The sequence below is a fragment of the Sceloporus occidentalis genome, unplaced genomic scaffold, assembly GCF_023333645.1.
Source record: "Sceloporus occidentalis isolate IW3139 unplaced genomic scaffold, rSceOcc1.0.p SCAF_214, whole genome shotgun sequence".
NCBI classification, from domain to species: domain Eukaryota; kingdom Metazoa; phylum Chordata; class Lepidosauria; order Squamata; family Phrynosomatidae; genus Sceloporus; species Sceloporus occidentalis.
Window position 1 is genome coordinate 185,922 of NW_028317194.1, and position 22,765 is coordinate 208,686.

General features: G+C 38.9%; 1 protein-coding gene across 6 annotated transcripts in view; it reads right to left on the reverse strand.

Annotated features, from left to right (window-relative positions):
* Positions 1-16,225: 16,225 nt before the first annotated feature.
* Positions 16,226-22,765, reverse strand: part of LOC149277421 (potassium channel subfamily T member 1-like) — a 58,190-nt gene continuing 51,650 nt past the window's right edge. For 2 of the 6 annotated variants that reach the window (XM_089502868.1, XM_089502867.1), the window contains 5 exons: positions 22,209-22,229; positions 21,686-21,986; positions 19,567-19,629; positions 16,567-16,651; positions 16,226-16,349 (listed from right to left, as the gene is read on the reverse strand). In XM_089502868.1, the coding sequence (XP_089358994.1) occupies positions 16,226-16,349; positions 16,567-16,651; positions 19,567-19,629; positions 21,686-21,986; positions 22,209-22,229 (594 nt within the window). The remainder of the gene's footprint in view (positions 16,350-16,566; positions 16,652-19,566; positions 19,630-21,685; positions 21,987-22,208; positions 22,230-22,765) is intronic. The other 4 variants (XM_089502863.1, XM_089502862.1, XM_089502865.1 and 1 more) reach the window with 2 other exon arrangements.

Below are 22,765 nucleotides of genomic sequence, written 5' to 3' on the forward strand. Positions count from 1 at the left end.
GTAAATTGTTAAAAATTATGTGTATATATATATATATATAATATATATATGTTCACGGTGGCTAGTTCTGTGTATATAGTCCAAAGCTTTACCATTTTAAAAGTGCTGAAAAGTATAAAGTTTAGTGTTTTTCATGGTTTTCTTCTTGCTTGCCCCCCCCCTCACAGTGGACATTCTGTTTCATATTTATTTTATGAAAGCACTGAGGCTCAATAAAATTAAACAATGTATGTATTTTCATTTATTTTCCACGCGTACGTTTCTTTTAAATTCATTCATTCACATTTCACTCTTAATTTACATACAATTTATTGTTTATATATATATATATATATATATATACATTTTTTTTTTAAGGATTTTTATACTTTCTTGGTTAATTTACCCTCTATTACCTTTTAATTTGAATAAAAATAGTATCATTTGAAGTGTCCATTGGTGACATGCGTGAAGTCAAAGACCCTTTAAAGATACATCTGTGTTTGAGTTCGTTTCTATGCGACCGATCAAACGGCACAGATAACCTTTTCTCCGGGAATTATATCTCGTTGATAAATTATAAAGTAACCCGAGTTAAAATGTAACCGACATGCAGACAAGATATTCGTGTCCGTACATGAATCCCATAATGATCCACCGAGTCGTTCTGACCTCAAAGTTGATGGCGAGGATCTCAGCTACAAAATTAAACTCTTTTAACTCGGCTTCCATCCGCTTGTGTTCCTAGATGGAGAAACCATTAACAAAAATCACACTTTTTTTTCTTTCTAGAAAACACAAGATTATGCAGAACTTCCGCTGCGGTGACTGAACCCATTCTGCCTCAGCCTCCGATTAAATACATGTTATTTTTACCTCTAGAGATATTTTAAGAAGGATTATGAGTTTTTTGGCAATCCTTTTGCACATTTTTATGTTTGTTTGTTTTTTATGGACGCTGTCGATCGCTGACAGTTGATGTTCCTCTGCCCCAACAAGAGCAGAACTTAGTGCTTTAACCCCTTAATGACAAAGCCTGTACATGTAGGGGCTCAAAATGCATTGTTTTCAATGGGTTTAGGGACCGCCCATTGTCCTTAAGGAGTAATGTGATGTAAAGAGCGGTGTCTGTCGAATGATTTGTAAGCCATCATTTTAAAGCCGGTTACCTCGTTATGTGTTCTACATCCCTTGAAAGATACCTTATTCATGTTGCATACCCTGTAACCACGCGCTCCGCTGTCTAATGTATTCTTATATATTCCTGATACCTTGTAAAGGTTCTAACTACAAGTCCCATCATCCCCAGTGGTTACTTTGGATTTCTAATGATCGTGGTGAGTCTACTTAGCAAAGGCCACGATCAATGATGAAGTTTGCAGCATATTCGCCAAGGTGAACTCAATCACTCGCACGTAGATGCCGCTTGTCTCCTAAGTCGCGGTGGAAGGACCTCGATGCGTCTGTTCACGGGCTGTTGAAACAGGGAGGGAAACAGAGCTTCGACTCAACAAAATGAACTTGGCCCTTGAGAAAAACCCCTAATAACTCAGAGGAACCGACTCGGCTGCTGCTGAGTCCATTTCTTCCGAGCTCGACGAGAAGCTGCACTTAGACCCAACGTATCAAATCGGCGAAGTGTCCACTTTTAGTGAATACACCGCTTGTCGAGTGACGTTGAGGTGTCGTTGCAACTTTAGTGAGTTAGCCTACAACACTGCGGGGACACGCAAGGACCTCCAGATGGAAAGAACGTGTTTTAATCACCCGCGTTCTGGTTGCCGCTCCTCCGCTTTTAAGGAGCCATCTGACGGCAGGTAAAAGGCCCCCACCAAGGACCCTGATGGCCTTTAATGGGCTGCAATCATTTTTATAGATTTTATAAAGTTGGGGGGGGGATCATATCCAAGGAGTAATTTCTTTCCTGCTATCCACGCCGTGACGTCATTGGGTTGGAAATATCCGTCAAAGTTTCCCAAACTTTTCCCATCCAGGCAATTTTTTACTTTTATTAAAAATCAAAATCCCAAATTTCCTGTTCATCCGCGCAACAGCTAACTTTTCATCTCGTCCTTTATGATTAACCCGGACGCATATGGCTAACCATGCGCGCAGGTGGCTCTAACGGAAAAGGGAGATCGAGATCACTGGGGGGGGTCGTTTGAAGCCTGCAGGCTGGAACTTGCCCGGCTTGGAAATACCTCCTCGCTACTCCCTTCACCCTTTCTTACATTTATCTTAAACATACTGCGCGTCTAACGGTCTCTGGAGAAACCTCGACCAAAGAGTCAGCATGAAAAGTACGGAAAAACTTATTTTTTATATATTTTTTAATATATTATTTTATAATATAATATTTTATATTAAAGCTATATAATAATTATATATATATTGTAATGTCATATTTTAGGCAAATTCATATTAAATTTCAAGATTTAAAATGTTTCCTTTATTTTTCAGAATTACTTTCATTGATCGTATTTTGGGGATTTGTTACCTTTTCAAAAGCAACGTGTCATAAAAAGGATGAATTACATATTTGCACAACTTTAGACTACGGTAAGAAATGTAATTTTATATAATTATTATATATATATTAATTATTCATTATTATATATATATATATATATATATATATATTGCGAATGATATCTTAAATATACTAGATATGGAAATATTACTGAGGACGTTAAAAAGGCTTTGGGACTTTGGGTCTTTTCTCAAGATAACAAAAACCTGCTTTATTTAGTAAAAAAATTTCGGGGGGGGGGGATAATGTAAAATATTATATGTCCCTCGTAAAATGATTTCCCCTCTGTAAAGCTTGATGAAGTCCAGTGGCCAAACATAATAGTATCAATATATACTTTTTTCATATATATGAAATTATTTGATGCCTGTTTTTGTTTTTTGGGTTTTTTTAGAAAAAAAAATAATTGCGTTACAGTGTAATTTTTTTTATTACAAAAAAAATCATGAAAAACATTTTAAAAATGGTATTTGCATATATTTAAAAATATAAGAATAATAAGAATAATAGGAATAATATATGAAATAAAACTAATATATAACATATAAGAATAATAGAATAATAAGAATAATAAGAATAATAGGAATAATATATGAAATAAAACTAATATATAACATATAAGAATAATAGAATAATAGGAATAATATATGAAATAAGAATATAATTTACCTTTCTGCTATTTTTAAATTTAAAACAGTCAAATACATTAATTTTATTAACTATTTTATTTTTGTTTTTTAGACTATCCAACAGGCATCGAGTCCATTTTTTTCGTTTTAAGCGATATTGGAATTCTAAAGCCGACGTCGTTCACAAACCCCAAACTGCAGTCCGTGAAAAGTCTCACTTTTGGTGGCGGCAGAATCCGCACCATCGAATCGGGGACGTTTCAGGGTTTTCCCGAGCTGACCTCCCTATTGATTTCTAACAACGACCTGCAGATGGTTTCTCCTTCTTGGTTTAATAACCCGGCTGCGGTGGAGATGTTGAATATAACGTCCAATAGAATGAACGAGGTCGACCATCAGATGTTGGCCGGGTTCACCGGTCTGCGGATGCTGAATTTCGAGAACAATTCGATTGCCGCGATCAGAAGCGGGAGTTTTAAGGCTCTCTCCCATTTATCGTATCTCGATTTATCGTTCAATAAAATCTCGCACTTGGAAAGCGAGGTCCTCGGCCATCTCCAGAACGCCTCGTTCCGCTTAGACGGCAACCCTTGGAATTGCACTTGCGCTCTTAAAAACTTTGCTATTTTCTTGGAAGGTAATTTCCTACAAATTTAGGTCCATAATATAAATTTTCCTGATTTATTTCGAGATAATTCTAGAGGGGGGGCCCGTGCTTTAGAATAGCCGCTGATCGGTGGGATTCCATCTGTTCCGGGGCGACTGCCGCCATGTTTCTTTTTTAGACAGACTTGGAAAACATCAGAAGAAACTTATTTATTTATTGATTGATGATTGGGTTGATAATTCAATGATTGAGAGTTTATTAATTGATCGATTTTAGTTGATAATTTATTGATTGAAGATTTGAGTTAATTAATTGAAAATGTATTAATTGATTGTTTTGAGTTGATTACAGATTGAGAATTGGTTTATTGATTGATAATTTTGAGTTGATAATTTATTGATTGATGATAATTTGATTGAGAATTGGTTTATTGATCATTGATTCGGGTTAATGAATTGATTGAAAATGTATTAATTGATTGTTTTGAGTTGATTGTTTACTGATTGAGAATTGTTTTATTGATTGATAATTTGAGTTGATAATTTATCGATTGATTTGAGTTGATAATTGGTTTATCGATTAATGATTCGAGTTAATAAATTGATTGAAAATGTATTTATTGATCGATTTGAGTTGATGATTTATTGATTCAGAATTTAAGTTGATTGATGAATGTATTGATTGAGAATTGCTTTATTGATTGATAATTTGAGTTGATCGTACATTGATTAAGAAATTATTAATTGACTGAGTTGCGTTGATCGTTTATTGATTAAGAATTGGTTTGTTGATTGATGGAGAATTTATTAATGAATGGATTTAAGTTGATTATTCATTGATTGAGAATTTATTAATTGATGATTTGAGTTGGTAATTTACTGATTCATTTGATTTGATGACGAATTAATATGGAATTGAATTAGCCGACAGCTATTGTCCCATTCCAGAACTTTCATTTTTGTATCTAAACTCATCCGAAGGTTCCGTTTCAAGTAAAAGCCATTTTTATGCAAAAAAAATCAATTTGAAGAAATATTAATCCCTTCATATTATTATCAGCCTGCAATAAAGTCATGTCCTGGGTTTAAAACCGTTTTTCTCTGTCTTCCAGAGCTAAGGAACGAGTCACGTTTGGTTAAAGCCGACAGCGTTACCTGCCACAACCCTCCGGACCTGCACGGCACACCGGTCTGGGACGTCTCCTTCGTTAACTGCACCTCACCTGACATCGAAGAGACACCTGCCGAGGTTTCCCTTCATGTCATTTTACCAGCTTTACTCGTAGTGCTCGGTAAGTGTGTAACAGCGCTAACCCCTACCGCCTCCCCCATGTCTTAATGCCGCACAACGCCTTTTAACCCCTTCACAACAAAGCCGGTACATGTATGGGCTTACAATGCATTGTCATTAATGGGTTTGAGGAAACCCGTTGTCCTTAAGGGGTTAATGAAGTCTATAGAAGCTGTGCTGAGCCGGCATAGCCTCCATAGCGTTGGGGAGATCAAAGGTGCCCATTGGGCAATTTAATTGTCCAAGAGGGCCATCTGTCCCCCCCCCCTGGTTTTGTGCCAGGGGGCTGCCACCCCAGGCCAGGATACGCCACGGGTTGTAACATGTTTTAATCGTGTAATTGTTCTGATTTTTAAATAATTTCCTATTTTTTTGTACATTCACCTTTATTTAAGGTTAAAGAGATTAAGGTGTGAACGTTCGATAGACAACGTGATACATAAATGTATCTATTTGTTCCACCCTCTATGGAGAAAATCGATAGAATGTACTCTGCCTCTTTTATTTCATCCAAGTAATAAAAAAATGAAATAGATATATATATATTTATTTATTTAAGAGCGGATCTGCCGCTTGCCAAAGTTGAAGTTTTTGCACCAAATTAACAAAAACCGAAGCCTATTGTAAAAATGTTTTCTCGCGGACCGGTTCTAATTTACGATCCAAAAACAAACATCAGCCATATTGTTTATTTTATTGCAGTGATATTTTTGTTCATTTTCCTCCTTTGGAAGAAGATACAAGACAAGAAGCAGGTAGAACCAGATGGAGAACGAGGCGGAACGAAAGCCACCAGCCACGCAGGAAAAAAGGCCGTTTCTGGCACGGTTAAGTCGGCGAAGGTTGGGGTGTTAAACATGGTGGATTTCGTAACCGTTTCCAAAAATACCGGTCAAAAAGGTCGTTCTAAGTCCGCTTCGGCCATTCTGCTGAATGATTACGGCCTTCGAACCAATTCAAGTCTTTGTAAGAAAAAGATGGAGGAACAACAGGCTTCTCGGAATGTTGGCGACACAAAGAATAAGGAATTCTATGTCTCGAGTAAGAATTCCGATGGTAACGTGGAGCTGTGGTATTACAATAGCTTGGAAAGCGGTTGTGTCAAGAACATAACCGGCAATGCCATGAGCGTGAGTGGGACACATGCTGGAGTAAATCAGAATCTGGCGCGTGGAGATAAACTGTATCCACCAGACTTTGAGACGTACGCGTGTCTCTCCGCAGAACAAAAGCCAGTTGAGGTTTCTAGGGACTTGAGACTAAGAGAGGCAAACACAGACAATCTAGAACCCTTGGTGTACTTGAGTGTTCATACTTCTTCTGAAGAACCTCTTGTGAACAACCATAGAAGCCAAAAAGTTGCCCACAAATCAACTTTAAAGCCACGTCCCTTGAGAAGAACCTATACATGGCCCCATGAGAAGACCAAGTCTAGCCAAGAGTCAGATATGTCTCATGAAAACTTTTTAAAATGGCTTAACCTTTCTCCGGATCTGAGGGCCCCACGTATAATGGGACAGCAAGCGAAAGACCAGGGGGTTCCGAGCAGAGATGGCGGTCACCGCGTTGACACGTTCAATAGACTACAAGAAGGTAAAGAACCATCGGAAAATAAAATCTTTAATGAGCAGTGTCCTAAGGAGACGTCCCTGAAACCAAAAAATAAAGAGGAGACCAAGTGTCGAGGAGGAGAACAGTCTAGCGCTTTGTCTGCCAGGAGGGTCTACCAGAGGTCCAACCATAATTACCGCTCACGAAGAAACCGTACCTCTCCAGAAACTGGAATCCAGAGGGAAGATCTCAATAGCCAAGACTCCTTTGGCAGATCCAACCTGAGGACCACGCCGGATGATGACACACTACTGGAAAACAATGAATATAACTTCATGAATCTACTGCACGAAGTGGTGGAAAACCACGGCAGGTGGACACGAGCGAGGTGGAGGCAGATCCACCAGCAACGAGCTGCGAGCAGGTCTCCCCCGATGTCGTAGGGCCGGTGGTGGCATTCAACGTATCGTTTAGCCTTTGTGAGGACCATGGGAACCTGCAAAATGCTGTATATATACTTCCAGTGCCCAAACCCAACTTTCCGGAGTAAATACAATTGAGAGACGAGGACGAAACTCGTATATTATGTGCTTTTTACAACGATTAAAATATCACTTGGCCAATCCATTGGCGGTTTCTATTTACGTACCGACGTATATGGGATGCTGTCAAGTTTTAGGAGATCCAGTGATAAGGCTGGAAAAGACAGAGACAAATTTTAACCTTCATGAGTTTGGAACCGAGAAAAAAATTCAGTCTCCATTCTAAACCTTTACCGAGAATTCCAAAATGACATTTCTTCTGTCTGCCGGTCGCTTGCTTGTCTCTGTATAGAATTTTATATATAATATAATATATTCCGAGATGGAGTGTCGGATATCTAGCACCCGGAATGTTTTTTTTAAAGTCTGGAATGGGTTTGTTGATGGAAAAAAAATATTTATATTGACCCAATAAATTATAAATAATAATAAATAATTGGGATATATGTAGTTTGTGTTTCATTTTGTAACTTTTTGTTTTCTCTCATGCATTTAGTTGGCATGGCACCATGTTATGTGTTACTATGTGAAATAATTCAAATAAAGCGCACAACAAAAAAAGTTTATAGTTCGTTTCATTCCGCGTTGTACTGCAAATCCCCTCACATTCTTCAAATAAACCTTGATGTTTTGAGCAAAAACAGCATATTATTTGAAATCTATTAAAAAAATCTAAAAAAGATTTACATATAGTTTTGTCAAGGTCATAAAGTCATTTTTGGGCCACGAGAAACTATATGGCGTGAACGGTTTTGTTAACTAAGCCGGGAGAAATATCTTTTTGGTTTGATTAAAAGAGAAAACATAGAATGTGACGGCAGATACGGACAATTATTATTATTATACTCATTCTTCATACTTGATCTTCTGCAGGTGGCCTGTCCTTCACCCTGATTATGTGTTTGATTGTCTGCTTCTTGGCCAAGCGGTGGAAAAACAAAGTGGCAAACGTAACCGAAGAAAGGCCCGACGGGGATCTGATCAAGACCCGCGGAGAGGATAAACGGACTTGTTTGGCTGTTGGAGCTAATTTATCGTATTGTAACCTCAACAACCACCCGCCGAAGGTCCACGTGCCACCATCAGAGAATCAAGCAAACTGTGCACTCGATACAGAAAAGAAGCTTTTTCACAATCCCAGCTTTTTATCCAAAATTGAACAATCTGGCTCCGAAGTCACAGTGGAAAATGACCTAAAAAAGAACGAGTTGGGTCACTTTTTAGCTTTTAAAGGAGACCAACGTGGAGATGTAGGAAGGGTTTCCAGATGTTTCAGTTCCCCGGGTCTTGTTCCCCTCCACGAGGGGTTCATGGATTGTGTGATCTATAACTCCGCGGTTCCCGTGCATTTGGTGGCACCAGAAAGACTCGAGAACACAACTGGGGTCACCACTTTACATGACGACGGCCAAAAACTGCAATTACCGCCTGACGCGGGACTAGAGACTGACCGGCGTTTCGATTTGTTACAGCACAGCGATGATGCCACCAAGAAAATAAATGAAGTCCACTACAGTGCTACTGGTAGGTTTACAGAATATGGGGATGAATGGAAGGTTTTGTGGATCATCATAAAAAACAATCAAATGTGGACATATAATTAAATTATCATCATTTGGGGTACACCCCATAAAATGTATTTACGCAATACCATGTGATAGTAAGTTACTCTCAATAGTTTGTGTTAAAGGGACCTGATAATTCCATCTCACCAACATTTTTCTTCGTTTTCAGGTGTTGTAAAGTACATCGAAACACGCGTAGAGTCGTCGGGTCTTTCGTTGGCCGCGTTTAATATCCCAGAGGATGCGGGAGAAGCTGTGACCTGCAACTCCGTAACATTAAAGAGAAAATGTAAAACGTGGAGCACCTTCTGCCACCTTCCCAAAGATTTCCATCGAAAGGAAGCGGACTATCGACCGAAAGCAGGCAGGGATATGAATATCTTTACTGAAAACCTGGGAACATCTTCAAAACATAAAGACACGGAACGAGAAGGGTCCGAAGGAGAGCCCACAGGCGGATTGGAAGTTTGCGTAGAATACCAACAAAGCAAATACTCCAACTCGGAAAACGAGCAGCCGTGTTTCTCATGTATTAAGGATGGTAACTCCACATCCGACGGCGACACCGGTTACCAGCTGAGCGTCAATCTTCGAGATGAGACTCTTGATTTAAAAGTTGGCTCTTCATCTTCTTCATGCCAGTTGGACAACAAGTCCTTGAAGGTCAAGCACATGGACGATGTCTTCGTAACAAGCCAATTCCAAAATGGCGGTGTTGGTGTAGACGATGCTCTTCAGGATACTAAACATGGACTACCCCAAACCCGACTGAGCGTTGATAGAGGTGATACATCAACCCAAAAGAGCAAGAAAACCAACGGGAGTTTACCACTGTTGCATGTGGCGTTTGAAAAAGAGAAATTTTGGAAATATCACACAAATTGTTGTGACGAATTCCAACCGTGTCCAACGGCCACGCGCGCTTTGAAACGTCTAAAAATATTACCTACAGAACCACCATCCCTGAAATCCAATCCAGGTCCTCCAGCAGACAAAGACCTTCTTGAAGGTAATGACCGAGTTAAAGTCAATCTCTTAGTCAGAATCTCGCAGAGAAAGGATTCCAGAAAATCCCAGATGCCGCCATGGAAATTGTAATCGAGCTGAAAATGGTAAATTAAAATTTCAATAACTTATTTTTGTGCAGAAACCTTTTTTTTGACGGAACGTCGCAAGAGAAGGGAAACTTTGGCGTAGTTTTCGAAGGAATTTTTGCGTTTTGCCCTAAAAAACTATTGAGTTAGTAGTGATAAGAAGTTGCGTTAAATTTGTATGATATTTATATAGGGGAAAGGGATGAATGTCCTTTGACCTGGAACTTTAGAGATTTTTCTTGATTTTTTTCTTGTGTTACGGTTAATTTTATTTATATTTACCATATATGTTGCCTTTTCTTTTTATCCCTACAGAGAAAATCTCACTTCCGTATCTGCCATCGAACTATAACAAAAGTAACATTCTGCAAAAGCCCGGATTAGACAAAAAAAAGAATTATGTAAGTCTCCCAGATCTGAACGTGTTCCGTGACAAACAATCTCAGCGATCAATGCAGTTGGTTACAGTTGGACTGGTTAAGTCAACCGATAACCTAAACTTTGATCATGTCATGAAAGAAGAAAGTGTTTCGGAAACTCAAGACTTACAATCGAGTTGTAACAGTGTAGCAAGTATAGAAGATGTACCCTCTATCTCTACATGTCCCACAGAAACCAATGAAATTGATCTAAATGCCTATTCCATAACAGACCTGTTGGCTCCAGTGACCTCAACAGAAGGGTTGAAGAGCCTTGAGAATATGGCAGATGATGAGACGGAGCTGGTGGTAGAGGCAACCTCTTTACTTAACAATCGGAAGCTCAGTAGAGTTGCCTTCTTGGACAATAACATCAAATCAGAGACTGATCGTGAATTGGGCGATGATATAGAGCTATCTAAAAATCCAAACCCAACAAGCCAAGAGGCTCTTTATGGTAACACCAGCTCAGAACATACCCATGTTAATTGTAAGAGGGTAGCTTACAATCTGGGCAACGTGGTGCCCCATGACGACTCCAGAGTGATAAACATGGGAATTTGCGAGACCCAAGGTCATCATAACGAACTGGTGGGATTTGGTGACTGCGTTGATGGTCGCCAACCAGATGACGGAGAAGACATTGAGTTTGCCGTTGGAGAAACCAAAAGTATCCTTGATGGCCAGCTGTTACATCCCCGAGACTGTAGTACAAGCCTTCTTCAGATGAAACCACCTGATTATGTTTCGACCATTCATGAGAAATTGAGCCGAACATGGGAGGATAACTTTGACTCAACAGAAGACCAAGAGTCCTGTAATATTAACGTCCCCATCAGTAACGATGACGTAACGAGTAACACAAGAAGAACGGTCAAATCGAAAAACGCAGATCAAGAATCCTACAAAATTTCTAAAACTCTAGAAAAATGCAACCAAAGCCAGCCAGAACTCGTTGACCACAGAACTCAGAAGAGAGGAGACGCTAATAAAACAAACCTGCTTTGGAAGAAGGTTCCTCAGCTGAACCCACTTGAGAAAGACAATCAGGTGGATCTGAGGGATTACCTATCAACTAAATCTTCCAAAACACCCTACCAGTCTGTGTTTTCAATGCTAACAAAAGTATCAGAGCAGGGAACTTGTGAAGAAAACAGAAAAAACACAAAAACTCTAGAATTAGAATCTTCTGACAGCGATCCAAAGACATTCAGAATTCCATATTACTTGGATGAGCTTTGTACACAACGGGGCGTTCAATTTAATATTTCGAACTTTATTGGTGGTAAAAGAATGGATTCGTTGGAATACGTAAATTATCTGTACAACCGGAAACTAAAGCCCTTCCATGATTGGTTTGGTCGGGTAGAAAACGTTGACCGAGAAAACAATGACCTCGGCGTTTTATCAAATCTCCACTTCTGCAAAGTAGCAAAAGGTTTGCAGTTTGGAGTAAGACCTCCAGAAACAGCCCCTAACCTCGCGGAATCTGATCCTGAACCCAATGGGGCGTCTCTTAACCCAGGTCAGGGGTTTTTACCCCCTACTAAGGAGGAGCTGGGGGCAGATAGCGAGCTGGCGGTTCTGAACATGTTGAGCACCTTAAAGCAACGTTTAGCTTTGTCAACCGTTTGTAACGAGGAAGACCCGAGTCTATAAATGTTTATATCTTCATAATCTCATTTGTGGCAGATCAGAAATTAGATTTTAAATTTTAACAAAATTGATTTTAAAAAAAACCCCATTAAAACCAAAAAACCCTAGAGTTTCTTAATATCTCTGATTTTTGCCCTAACTTCATTATTTTAGGTCCGGACTATTTTTCTAACTGTTGTAATCCCATATATACATCCCTATATCATTAGTAGTAGAGAGACTACCTGACCCCCCCACATAAATTAAAAAAAGAAAAATCCAACAAATGTAAGAAAAATACATGCTTTTTATTATTTTGAAATATTCTTTTCATTTTATTTTCCTAGAAATAGAGAGGTTAATGTGAAGGAGATACATTGAATATTACATCACATCGTTTATTCACAAACGTTATCAAAGCAGACGTAAGAAATGCAGAACTCCGTTCAAATATTCGTAACACATTCTAATCTGTCCTAATTACATAATCATCCAATCCAAATGTAAAGACCGGCCATGCAGCAAAGGATCGTGGGATTGGCACAACGCATGGGACGTTAACGGTCTTGCGTTAACATATAATGTAACAAAAAAATAAAAATTTGAGATTAATATTTTTTGTTTATTTTTGGGAAAATTTAAATATAGCTCATAAAACAGTTATATATTAAAAAAATATATAAATTATACAAAAAAATACTGGGGGAGTCATCTCATATTTCCCTCAAAAATACTTATCTTTCCCTAATAACACTTTTTTTTTTTTACATTTTGTGTGATTTCTAATATTTTGATCTATCAAACTTTGATACTCAGACAGGATGTCATGAAAAGAAATGATTATTCTAGCAAAATAAAAACATAGTTTGTACTATAAATTACAGACCTAATTTGCGAGACAAGAAATATAAAATATTAACCTACCTTAAAACGCCCAGAAAAAACTATTTTTATTTTATTTTTTTCATTCTGCACCTTGTTTTGCTTAGAAGGAAAATTAAAATTTGTCTAAATTTTGACAATTTTCACAAAAATCATTGCAATGTTTGTCATCCTTTAAGTGAAGGACAAGCTGGGGTAGATTGTTTTGTTTGTTGAACTGCTTTCTAAGAACAGGCAGCTTGTGCTTATGAGTCTTTATCCAACTACCAAACTAACCAATTTTGGTTCAAAAAATAAAATAAAATAAACCCGGTAAGTATTGGTATCACAAATTGTCTAAGGATTCAGCTTAGGATCTGAGTTTTGTTATTTTATTATTTTAAAATTATATATATATTATTTGTTTTACGGGACTTATGTAAAGAAACGAAAATAATAATAAAAAAAATTCTAAACGCCATAAAATTGTATTTTTTCTTAAAAAAAACACTTTTAAAAGGTTAGTGCCTGTTTCATGCTTTCTCATACGGCCATGTACTGAATTTAGTGCTGTATAAAGTTGAATTTTATTATAATATATCATATTTGCATTCAGTATATTTTTACTAAATATTTTACAAGTGCATTGATATTGTGATATAGACAAAAAATAAATCTATATACATGAGATTTTTAGGAAAAACAATGACATAGAAATCTTTAATAGTAAAGATCAACCTTATCAATACATCTATATTTAAATATAAAAGAATATTATTTATCATTCAGGTTACAATCATGCCTATATGCAGCTTATCAAACCTAAATAATATATCTGTTTCAAACTCCAGCGAATGATGGGCTCTTGGGACCACAGGCTATGTTATATATATTGCTATATTTATATATATATTATATATGATTTATAATCTAGGATTCCATAGCTATATTAGATATCAATAAATATATAATATAGCTTTGGAATAATATATATATATATATATATATATATATATTATAGCTAATGGAGTCCTATATTATATAGCAATTATATATATATATTATAGCTATTTATATATAATATAGCTATGGAAACCAATCACTTTGCCGCTTGTGCTTTCAAATACTAATACCTTTTTAATGTGATATGCAGATATGATATAAATAAATACAGATATTATACATTTTATGGTTTCTTTTTTGCATTTTAATTGCCAAATCAGGAAAAAAAATAAACATATATATATATATATATATATATATATATATATATATATATATATAAAAAAAAAATACAAAACTGGGAAAAAAGGCTTTAAATCCATATTGTAAATTGGCATAGTTTTGGGAATTTAGCACATGTACCTTTTCTCCTAAATCTTAATATTTTAATGATTTTTTTTTTTTTTTTACTGATCGAATTTCTTCCAGATGTTTGTTTAATCGGCTGAAATGTATCGAAGAAAAAACTAAAAGAATCGGTACCGTATGTAACATCCAGGCTAGTTTATATGTTTGCACAGAAGAAACGGCAATTCTGACCCAAAAACATGAAGAGGTAGCATAAGAAGAGCACCTTAGGGCAATAATGATTAAGGTGAATTATTGCATGGAATATGTAACAAAATATCAATAAACACAATATAAATATACTGAAATTCTTTTAAAAAGCACAATATCTGTATTTACGATGAAAACGATTTATTTCTGATTTTTTATATCTATTTGCAATAAGCCGCGTTGAAAGCCTTTCGCATTTATTTGTATATTTTATTAAAGTGGAAATGTCGATTTAATTGAATTTTGTTATTAAGTAGCATCTCACTGATTCTAAACTAAATTAATCAATATTCATAATAGAAAAAAAAAATTATACATCTGTCACGGCCGGGATTATATTTAACCCTTTGATTGTCGATATGTTTCTGATACGCATTGAATATTACCCCAGGACTGGTGAAGCTTCCTTTCCATTCATGATAATTACTAAAATAGTTTTTTTTTGATCTTCTTTGAAATATACAGGGGGTTAATCTCATTAAATTCCAAAGCACTTTAATTTCTTTTTTAAAAAATCCATGATTTTAGTAATATTTTTTTTTAATTATTTTTTTACAATTGCGATTTTTCTCCTAGGCTTGGTATTAAAAGATCCTCCAAGGACTCTCAAGTCCTAATTTTAACACTGATGCAAAAAGAGGGTATAAAATTTGTATGCAGACGGGAATAAAGGTTTCTAATTGTCGCATTTTATTGTTTTGTGTTAGAGGCGAGTAATACCGACGTGGTCCCAGTAAGAGGCAATTTAGTGCATTTTATTACGCTTAACATAACCTCTGAATTCTAAAATTAAAATAGCTTATAATAAAAAAAACCCCCATGGGGCGCAAGGCATTTGTGGACCAGGGCTTGCCTAATGCCACCCGCGGGGCCCCTGGGCATTTTAAATGGTTGATATGACGATACATGTTTTTAATTATAAGTGGAATAATATATCTAATTTATCATTTTGGAGAAAATTGCTGCTGTATTCTCAGAAATACATTTTATTTTATACCCTGTGGCCTTGTAAAAATTAGTTTTAGCAGCCTCCCAGCAGAGGTGGTAGAGGGTAATACAGTGGGGGTATTAAACATGCATGGGATAGACATACGGCTCCTGAACCTAAGACGAGACCAACAACTGATTAAGGTTTGAGTCTTTACAGCAGGAGAGACGGGCGACTAGACGGGGGCCGGATGGGGCCGATCTGCCGGTAGGTTCTGGCTTTCTATCTGTTGGTATACATTCTGGCCGTGATGGGGGGGCAGAAACATTCAACAAGCTTGGAGTTAAAAACATGATATGTTTACTAACTGGGGGTGTCTTTATATTGGCAAAAAAAGTAAGATTTAATGCAGTCTCCTGATAGCAAAATCAAAAAAAATATTGTTTTTAAGGGATTAAGGCAATTGGAGGTAAAACGAACCGTTTGCCGCCATGCGGTACAGACCATTTCATCTCGTTCCAGGGACTTCAGCTTCCCGCGGCCCTGGCGTGTAAGACGTTGTATGTAACGGCTAAGCATGAAATGGTTAAATCCAGACTTGTTTTCATGCCAGGAGGAATAAAGCACTTGCAGGGATGATGCGATGATATTATGTATCAAATGGTTAATGACAGAACCTAACGTAGATGAGAGTTCCGTCGCAAGCTTTAAATAAGGTTATAATGTGAAAATAGGACTTAAGACGCAGAGATTTTGGTGAAATCGACGGGTTTGTTCGATGGCCTCTGACGGAACGGTACAAAAAAAAAAAGCCGCCATGTTGCCCAATAAAGTCTTATGATGTCATCGCGAGGAAGGTTCCTTTTACTAATGGCAGTGGAGATATGCGAGGACTATCTTCTTCCACTTATCCCATAAGATTCAGGAGCGCCAAGCAGCCCCTCGGATGACGGTACCGGCAGAACGTACGGCTTCGCCTTCCTTCCGCGCACGCGGGGTGAATAGGAACAGTCCGGGCCGAACCCTGGCCCTTCCTCATAGCTGCGTCTCGTCTCTGGTCTCTGGATTGCCCACCTGTTCCGTTTTGAAGCTGTTACTGTGTTTTTGGGCGTTTGAGTCATTGGCGACGTGGGCGAGCGGATCGGAGCGGATCAAATACCTGCAAAGAGGAGAGAAAAAAAAAATGACAAGCGCAACCCAAAAAAGTGGATTTAAAGATAAATTGGATACAAAAAACCCAAAGTTCTCCTCTAGAGATAAAGTAGAAGAGCCCCATCCCTGCAAAGAGAATCGGTTCCTTTATCACAGACATTCTATGAAATATTAAACACGTTCTGAACATTCTATTCCTTTTGCCCCCCCCCCGTGATACTCACACGATGTCATTGAGCTCCAAGCGCGTGTCCGGAGGTGGGTTGATGAGGACGTAGGACAGCGTGTTCTGGTGGTCGTTCATTTCGTCTGTCAGAAAGAGAAGACAACTGTATACATGCGGAGTGTTTTATTACATCAGCGGCGCGCTCCGTCGGCTCCCCGGATACATCAGACACCATGTTTTCTGTATCGAGTTGGCCGAGCCCCGAAGTGACAGCGGCCATGCCAGAGTTTGCGAAATTTGTCTCACCTACTTTACAGAAATGGCCAGAAACACGACTAACAAACATCGCGTTCAGTTGGTACATGTAAGAACAGAAACCTAGAACCTGCCGGCAGATCGGCCCCAATCCGGCCCCCGTCTAGTCGCCCGTTTCTCCTGCTGTAAAGACTCAAACCTTAATCAGTCGTTGGTCTCGTCTTAGATTCAGGAGCCGTATGTCTATCCCATGCATGTTTAATACCCCTCACTGTATTACCCTCTACCACTTCTGCTTTGAGACAGTGACAAAAAGGAGAATGATAGAGAGTGAATGAGAGCGTGCGTAAGCATGAGTGAGGGTGAGCGACAACAAACTTTGCTTCCAAATGGAAAAATTTCCATTTTCCTCAGAATTTTCGTCCAGGAAAAGAAAATTTGTCGTCTGAAAACTAAAAATTATTTTTATTCACCGACTTATCTATTAGAGAAATTTATAAATTTGTCAAAATATCATCAATCGATATGAAAACCAAATATATCAATGTAATTAAGTCATTATTAACGTGAGTTGTAATCATGTCTTTAACTGGGTAATCAGTTATTTGGAACCCTAGAACTTTAATCAGGCAACAGTACTTAAAACCTGGGTTTTTGTATAAAAAAAAGATTGTAGGTTAACCGAATTAGAATTTTTTCACAGAATCACAAAATGAAAAGATCTATTGAAAATCCATGAGATCCAATGGCGTTTCCATTGTGGATACTGTTGGATTACTCCTGAGTTCCACCGGGAGCCTCTGATGAGGTCCACCAGGTCCCCAAAGGACCACCTCTTTGGCCGAACCCAAATTTTCAAAGTCTACCCAACATTAGGAATGAAACGTAGGGTTCCGTAAGAACGTCCTTCAGTGTCTCATGAACCATATATCGGGGAACAAATGCACCTACATGAGCTTTCCGACGATCTTGTGAGGAAGGAAAAATACGGTTAGAACGTTACAAAGGATGTTGGCCATTCACATGGAATGCGGGTGAATGAACTGGGTTTATCTGTAGACGGGTGAAGATGAAGAATGAAGTGGGTTTGGTGAAAATGGAGAACGTGGTTCTAAAGTCTCAGGTCGTTTTACTGCAAGACTCGGCACCTCTTAAGAAAACTCATAACAGAGGAAGTTCCAGCGTAACTCGAAGACACATTCCATGGTGTTGGAATCCACCGTATTTTCTTCTGTAAAAAAACGCAAAATTTGTTGATTTTTTTTTCCTCTTTTTCTCCTTAACTTCTCAGACAACTGATTCCCTGTCTCCTGTCAGCTTCCTTTTCTCCTCTTCAGAGTCCTTCCGCAGCAGGGCGACCTCCATGCACATCATGCGGGCAACCTCTTCCCCCGTTCCTCCCATGTGACCCGACTAACGGGGTAAGATGTCCCCGTGGTGCGTGCCGAGGCTCAGCCGGGTTGCGGAAGCGCATCGAAGAGGAGAGAAAAATGCAGAGAGGAGACAGGGAAGTGGAGGGGGGGGAGAGAGAGATAGAGCGAGGAGAAAAACTCTAAACAAAAATTGGGCGCTTTCTCCTTCGTTTGTTTGTTTTGTTGGGGTCCCTTATCGTTTTTGGACATTCTTACGAAATAATAAATTTAGTAAAATTAGTAAATGTAATAATTCTATAAAATGATCAAAAAGGCAGTAAGATGGAACTTCCTCTTTAACCGACGGTGCCGCTTTTGTGCTGCAGTAAGAACGCTGAATAGTAGAAATCCATCATGTGACCGGTAATCAAACCCGTTTACCATCACAAAATGTTTGTTTATTACATCATGATAGGCAACACATTTGCGGCACGTCCCGCTCCAAGGAAGAAGCTTTTTTTTTTTTTTTGGTGAATTCATGCAGTGAGTCAAAGCCTTTCCTAACCCACTGAGTATATTGCCATGAACGCATTGCTGAGCAGACCAGCAGATCAGGTAAAAGTGATCAATGCTTTTAATGGAATACCATGTTTTTTTTATTTTTTATTTTACACTGGCAATATATTGTGGGGGCTTCCATAAAAACAGTTTTCTCTCAGTTTTTGTACAGATGAGCACATCAATGGGTTATATAAAGCCAACCATTCCTCCCACTTACATAAAACTACCCCTGCGCGCTTGCCCACCCCCCCAAAAAAATAAAAATAAATTGATTTAACTAATAGAACAAGGTCTGTATCTTGTGCTAAAATTTTAAATATTTAAAAAAAAAAAAAAAACTAAAAAAAAAAATTAAATATATTAACAGAACATAAAGATGGCGGATAACGCTCTACTGGTTTAAAGGGTCATTTAAGACGTTTAACCGCGGACCTGGCATGAAATCCACGAGGGTTGATTGAAGTAACCTTGTGTAAGGAGTCCCAGCTTAATGTATAGATCACTGCATCCAGTGAGTGCCCATTTTTTTTAATACAAAGCCCCCTACTTTCCAGGATGGACACGTATGCATGGGGTATCATTATAAATACATGAATGGGGGCTGGGCAAACCCCCAAGAGCTCCAGAAATGTTACTCATGCCGCTCAAATTTTTGCCCCTTCCCGATCCCTTTCTTCCCACCGTTTAAGTGAAAAAAACCTTATTAATAAATCAGATGTTGCATAATCTAAGGGTGGGGGGTATGTGTGTTGTGCCCAGGCCGACACCATGACTGGTTTGCCCATGAAGACCTATCTAGCCGGGATTAAAGGGACCCTGCTGGCGAGTTGGCATAATCATGGACCCATTGAGCGCTGAGTCAAGTTGGACTCCCAAGGAGAAGAATTTACCTTGCAAATCTCCAAGGTTTACCCGATTCATGACATCACAGGCAGTTAAATTTGCTACATCCTCTACAGGACATACAGAAACGAGAGGGGAAAAAAGTACAGACAGAGAAAGAGAGAGAGAGAGAGAGAGAGAATCAGCTTAGAAGATACGACAGGTTCTGCATTAACCGGCAAATAAAGTCACGTCTGAACATTCCAAGAGCTCCCCCTTCTGGCATGGTATGATGGTATGGCCCACGCTGGCGCATGACCAACCCACGCGAGCTAGAACGTTCACAAAAAGGTGAGATGTTTCCTAAATCACAACCCTGGAGCACATTTGGTCCAAAAACAATTTGGAAAACAAACTTTGTCCCATTTATTTTATACCATTAAAAAGATTTTTTTTTTTTTTTTTTTTAACTTACAGAATTTCTCGAATAGTCAACCGGGGCTAAAATAAATAAAAAATAACCTAGTCTGGATAAAATAAAAAATAAAATAATAAAAACCGTATTTGTTACCAAATGTTATATTTTTCTAAATTGTTGCCTGCATGAATTTACCAAATCACAAAAATAAAAAGGGAAAAAAAACATTTAAAACAAAAAAACAATTCCGTTAAAAAGCAGGATTTTAAAGGTCATTCTCATTTTCCTTCATGCAGTAATAATCCGTGAACACGTTACATACACCACACAATCAGAACATACAAAATATCCATCTGCATACATGGAGGGGAACGTGCTTAAACCTCAGAGTTCTAAATTAGAACTCTAAGGGAGATAGGGGATCCAATAGGAGACAAGTAAGGTTATGTTCCCCCCACCCGCCCGACGTTCCCATTGGCTGTCTGATCATATATCCCACTGGTTATAGTAGGTGTAAAATTCCACGTATTGGCTGCACAAATAGGAAGACCCCACTTCCCATTGGGTGCAGTAAGGGGGCGACCCTATTTCCCATTGGCTGTCGTAAGGGGAAGATCCTGTATCCCGCTGGCAACAGTGGGTGGAAAATTCCATATCATAAACTGCATTAAGGGGATAATCCCATTCTCTATTGGCAGCAGTAACAAGAAGACCCCATTTCTCATTGGCTGCGCTAAGAAGATCTTAGTTTCTATTGGCTGCACAGGGTTTGACATTGATCGTGTATGGTGCATCCGACCGAATCCCTGCCTACAGGGGAGGTAATGCGGTGAAACGTCAAGGAACGAGAACAGTGTAAATTAATACTATGAAACACAGCGCTACGGAGAACACAAGAGACAAACCGGAGCCAACATTACAGAGTGTAAGCTCTTCAGACAAGACACTCATCGGATATCGACTAACGACACAGAGTATGAGGTTCAGAAGCAATGGCGCGGTCTCAACTCACTTGTTGGATTGACATGGAGGCGAGTGAACTGAGAAGCTCCAGCGATGTGAGTTATAGATCTATATTTAGATGCTGCGATAAAAGGGTTCACCCTCCAAAGCTCCGCTCGTATCCTCTTCGCGAGGTTCATGCAGCGAGACGCCGACTCATGAAGCCTCGCAAGAGCTTAGAGATCCCGGGATTACCCGTCTAGAAGGAACCTCGGAGGTCTCATCTTAGGTCGCGCAGCATCTCACAACATCGTCACGAGCATGTTTTGGGCATTGTTCTAACGGGACAACTACCAACGTTCCAAATGGCCAAGGGGGGCATTTGGGGCTGTAGAACCCTGCGATACCCTCATTCCCAGCAAACATTCTGAGCTGCTAGAAAAGAGGAGCACCAGGGGAGGAGAGAGGGGCATCAGGGATTTGGGGCCCCAAAGATGGATACATGGAGCATAGCTTCAGTAATATATTTTTTTCCCTCTTCTCGATCTTATTTTCAGTCCAGCCTTTTGCCTCTCCTTCCAAGCTTCAATTCCCTCATGGGGTTACCTTCTACCACTTCTGTTGGAAGGCCGCTCCATTTATCCATCATCTTCTGACTCATCTATTTCAGAAACTACAATCCCCAACCCTTAGTATCTATCCATGTATGTTTGCGGTATTTCTCGACTTGTCTACAAACCTCACATCAACACAACAGATGAATGGAACCCGAGCGTTGGTGATGAACGTCTGTATGCCAACTGCAATAAGCCCCCCCGTTGACTTACCGTAGCCGTTGGTAGGCAGACCAAGATGCTTCATCCTGTTTTTCACCAGCTCCGACAGCTCTTGCCGCTCCGATCGCCGGTAGAGGTTAAGTCTCTGCTGACTGATCCACTCGGCAGATTTGCCTGCTTGCTTGTTCCCTTTCCTGCTGAGCCGCCGGGCCCACTGCATACTCTTTCTGCGAAGCAGCGGGTGTTCCGACGGCTCGCTGGACGTGGAATTCCGGTGACTGGGTTTCGCCGTCCACGGCTCCTTCACGTCCTTGGTGTCTTCGCAATCCTCGACGTTGATCGAGATCTGAGACTGGAACATTGAAATAGAAGGTCAGGGACTCGACCGCTTGGGTCAAAGTATAAAAAATATCATATAAAAAGGATAAAAAAAAAAATAAAAAAATAAAAATACAAATTTATATGTATTTAACAAAAAAATTTAAAAGAAAATCTATACTTTGTAATAGTTTAGTATTAATTAATAAAAATTATATATATATATCTCACTCGGATATCAAACAGTAGGACTCACCTGCGTTCTGATGTCATGTGGCTGTAATAATTAAGAAGAAAGGCTTATTATTTTGAGATAAGACGCCAAGAATTTAGGCAGCAAAAACCAGAATAGATCTTAATTTTGGAAATATCTGAAAACAAATGAAAAGAAAAAAAGCAAAAAAAAAAGCCCGGAAAGGCCACCAACTACAATAGCCCCAGTGGAGGAGCATACAGGAGAGAAGCGTACGATATGATTCCCATAATGGGATAGTATAATATATATATATATATATATATATTAGTATAAAATTTAACTATGTATCGCACGAGAACGGGGCATTCAATTCTCTACAATCTGAAAAAGAAGCTTCATCACGTATCCATTCCACTTTCACTCTCTACGACTCTCTCGCGTTGCCTGCCTACCTTCTTCGACGACCATTTCCGCGTCTCTGCTTCCCTCTGTCTCTTTTAAGAGTTCAGACAGAAAGAAGCGGATACCGGGAACAGGAGAGACACGGGGCGGCGGAGACGCGAGGGTGGTTGTCGGAGAAGGTAGGGAGAGAAAATGAGAAATCAGCAAAACAAAAA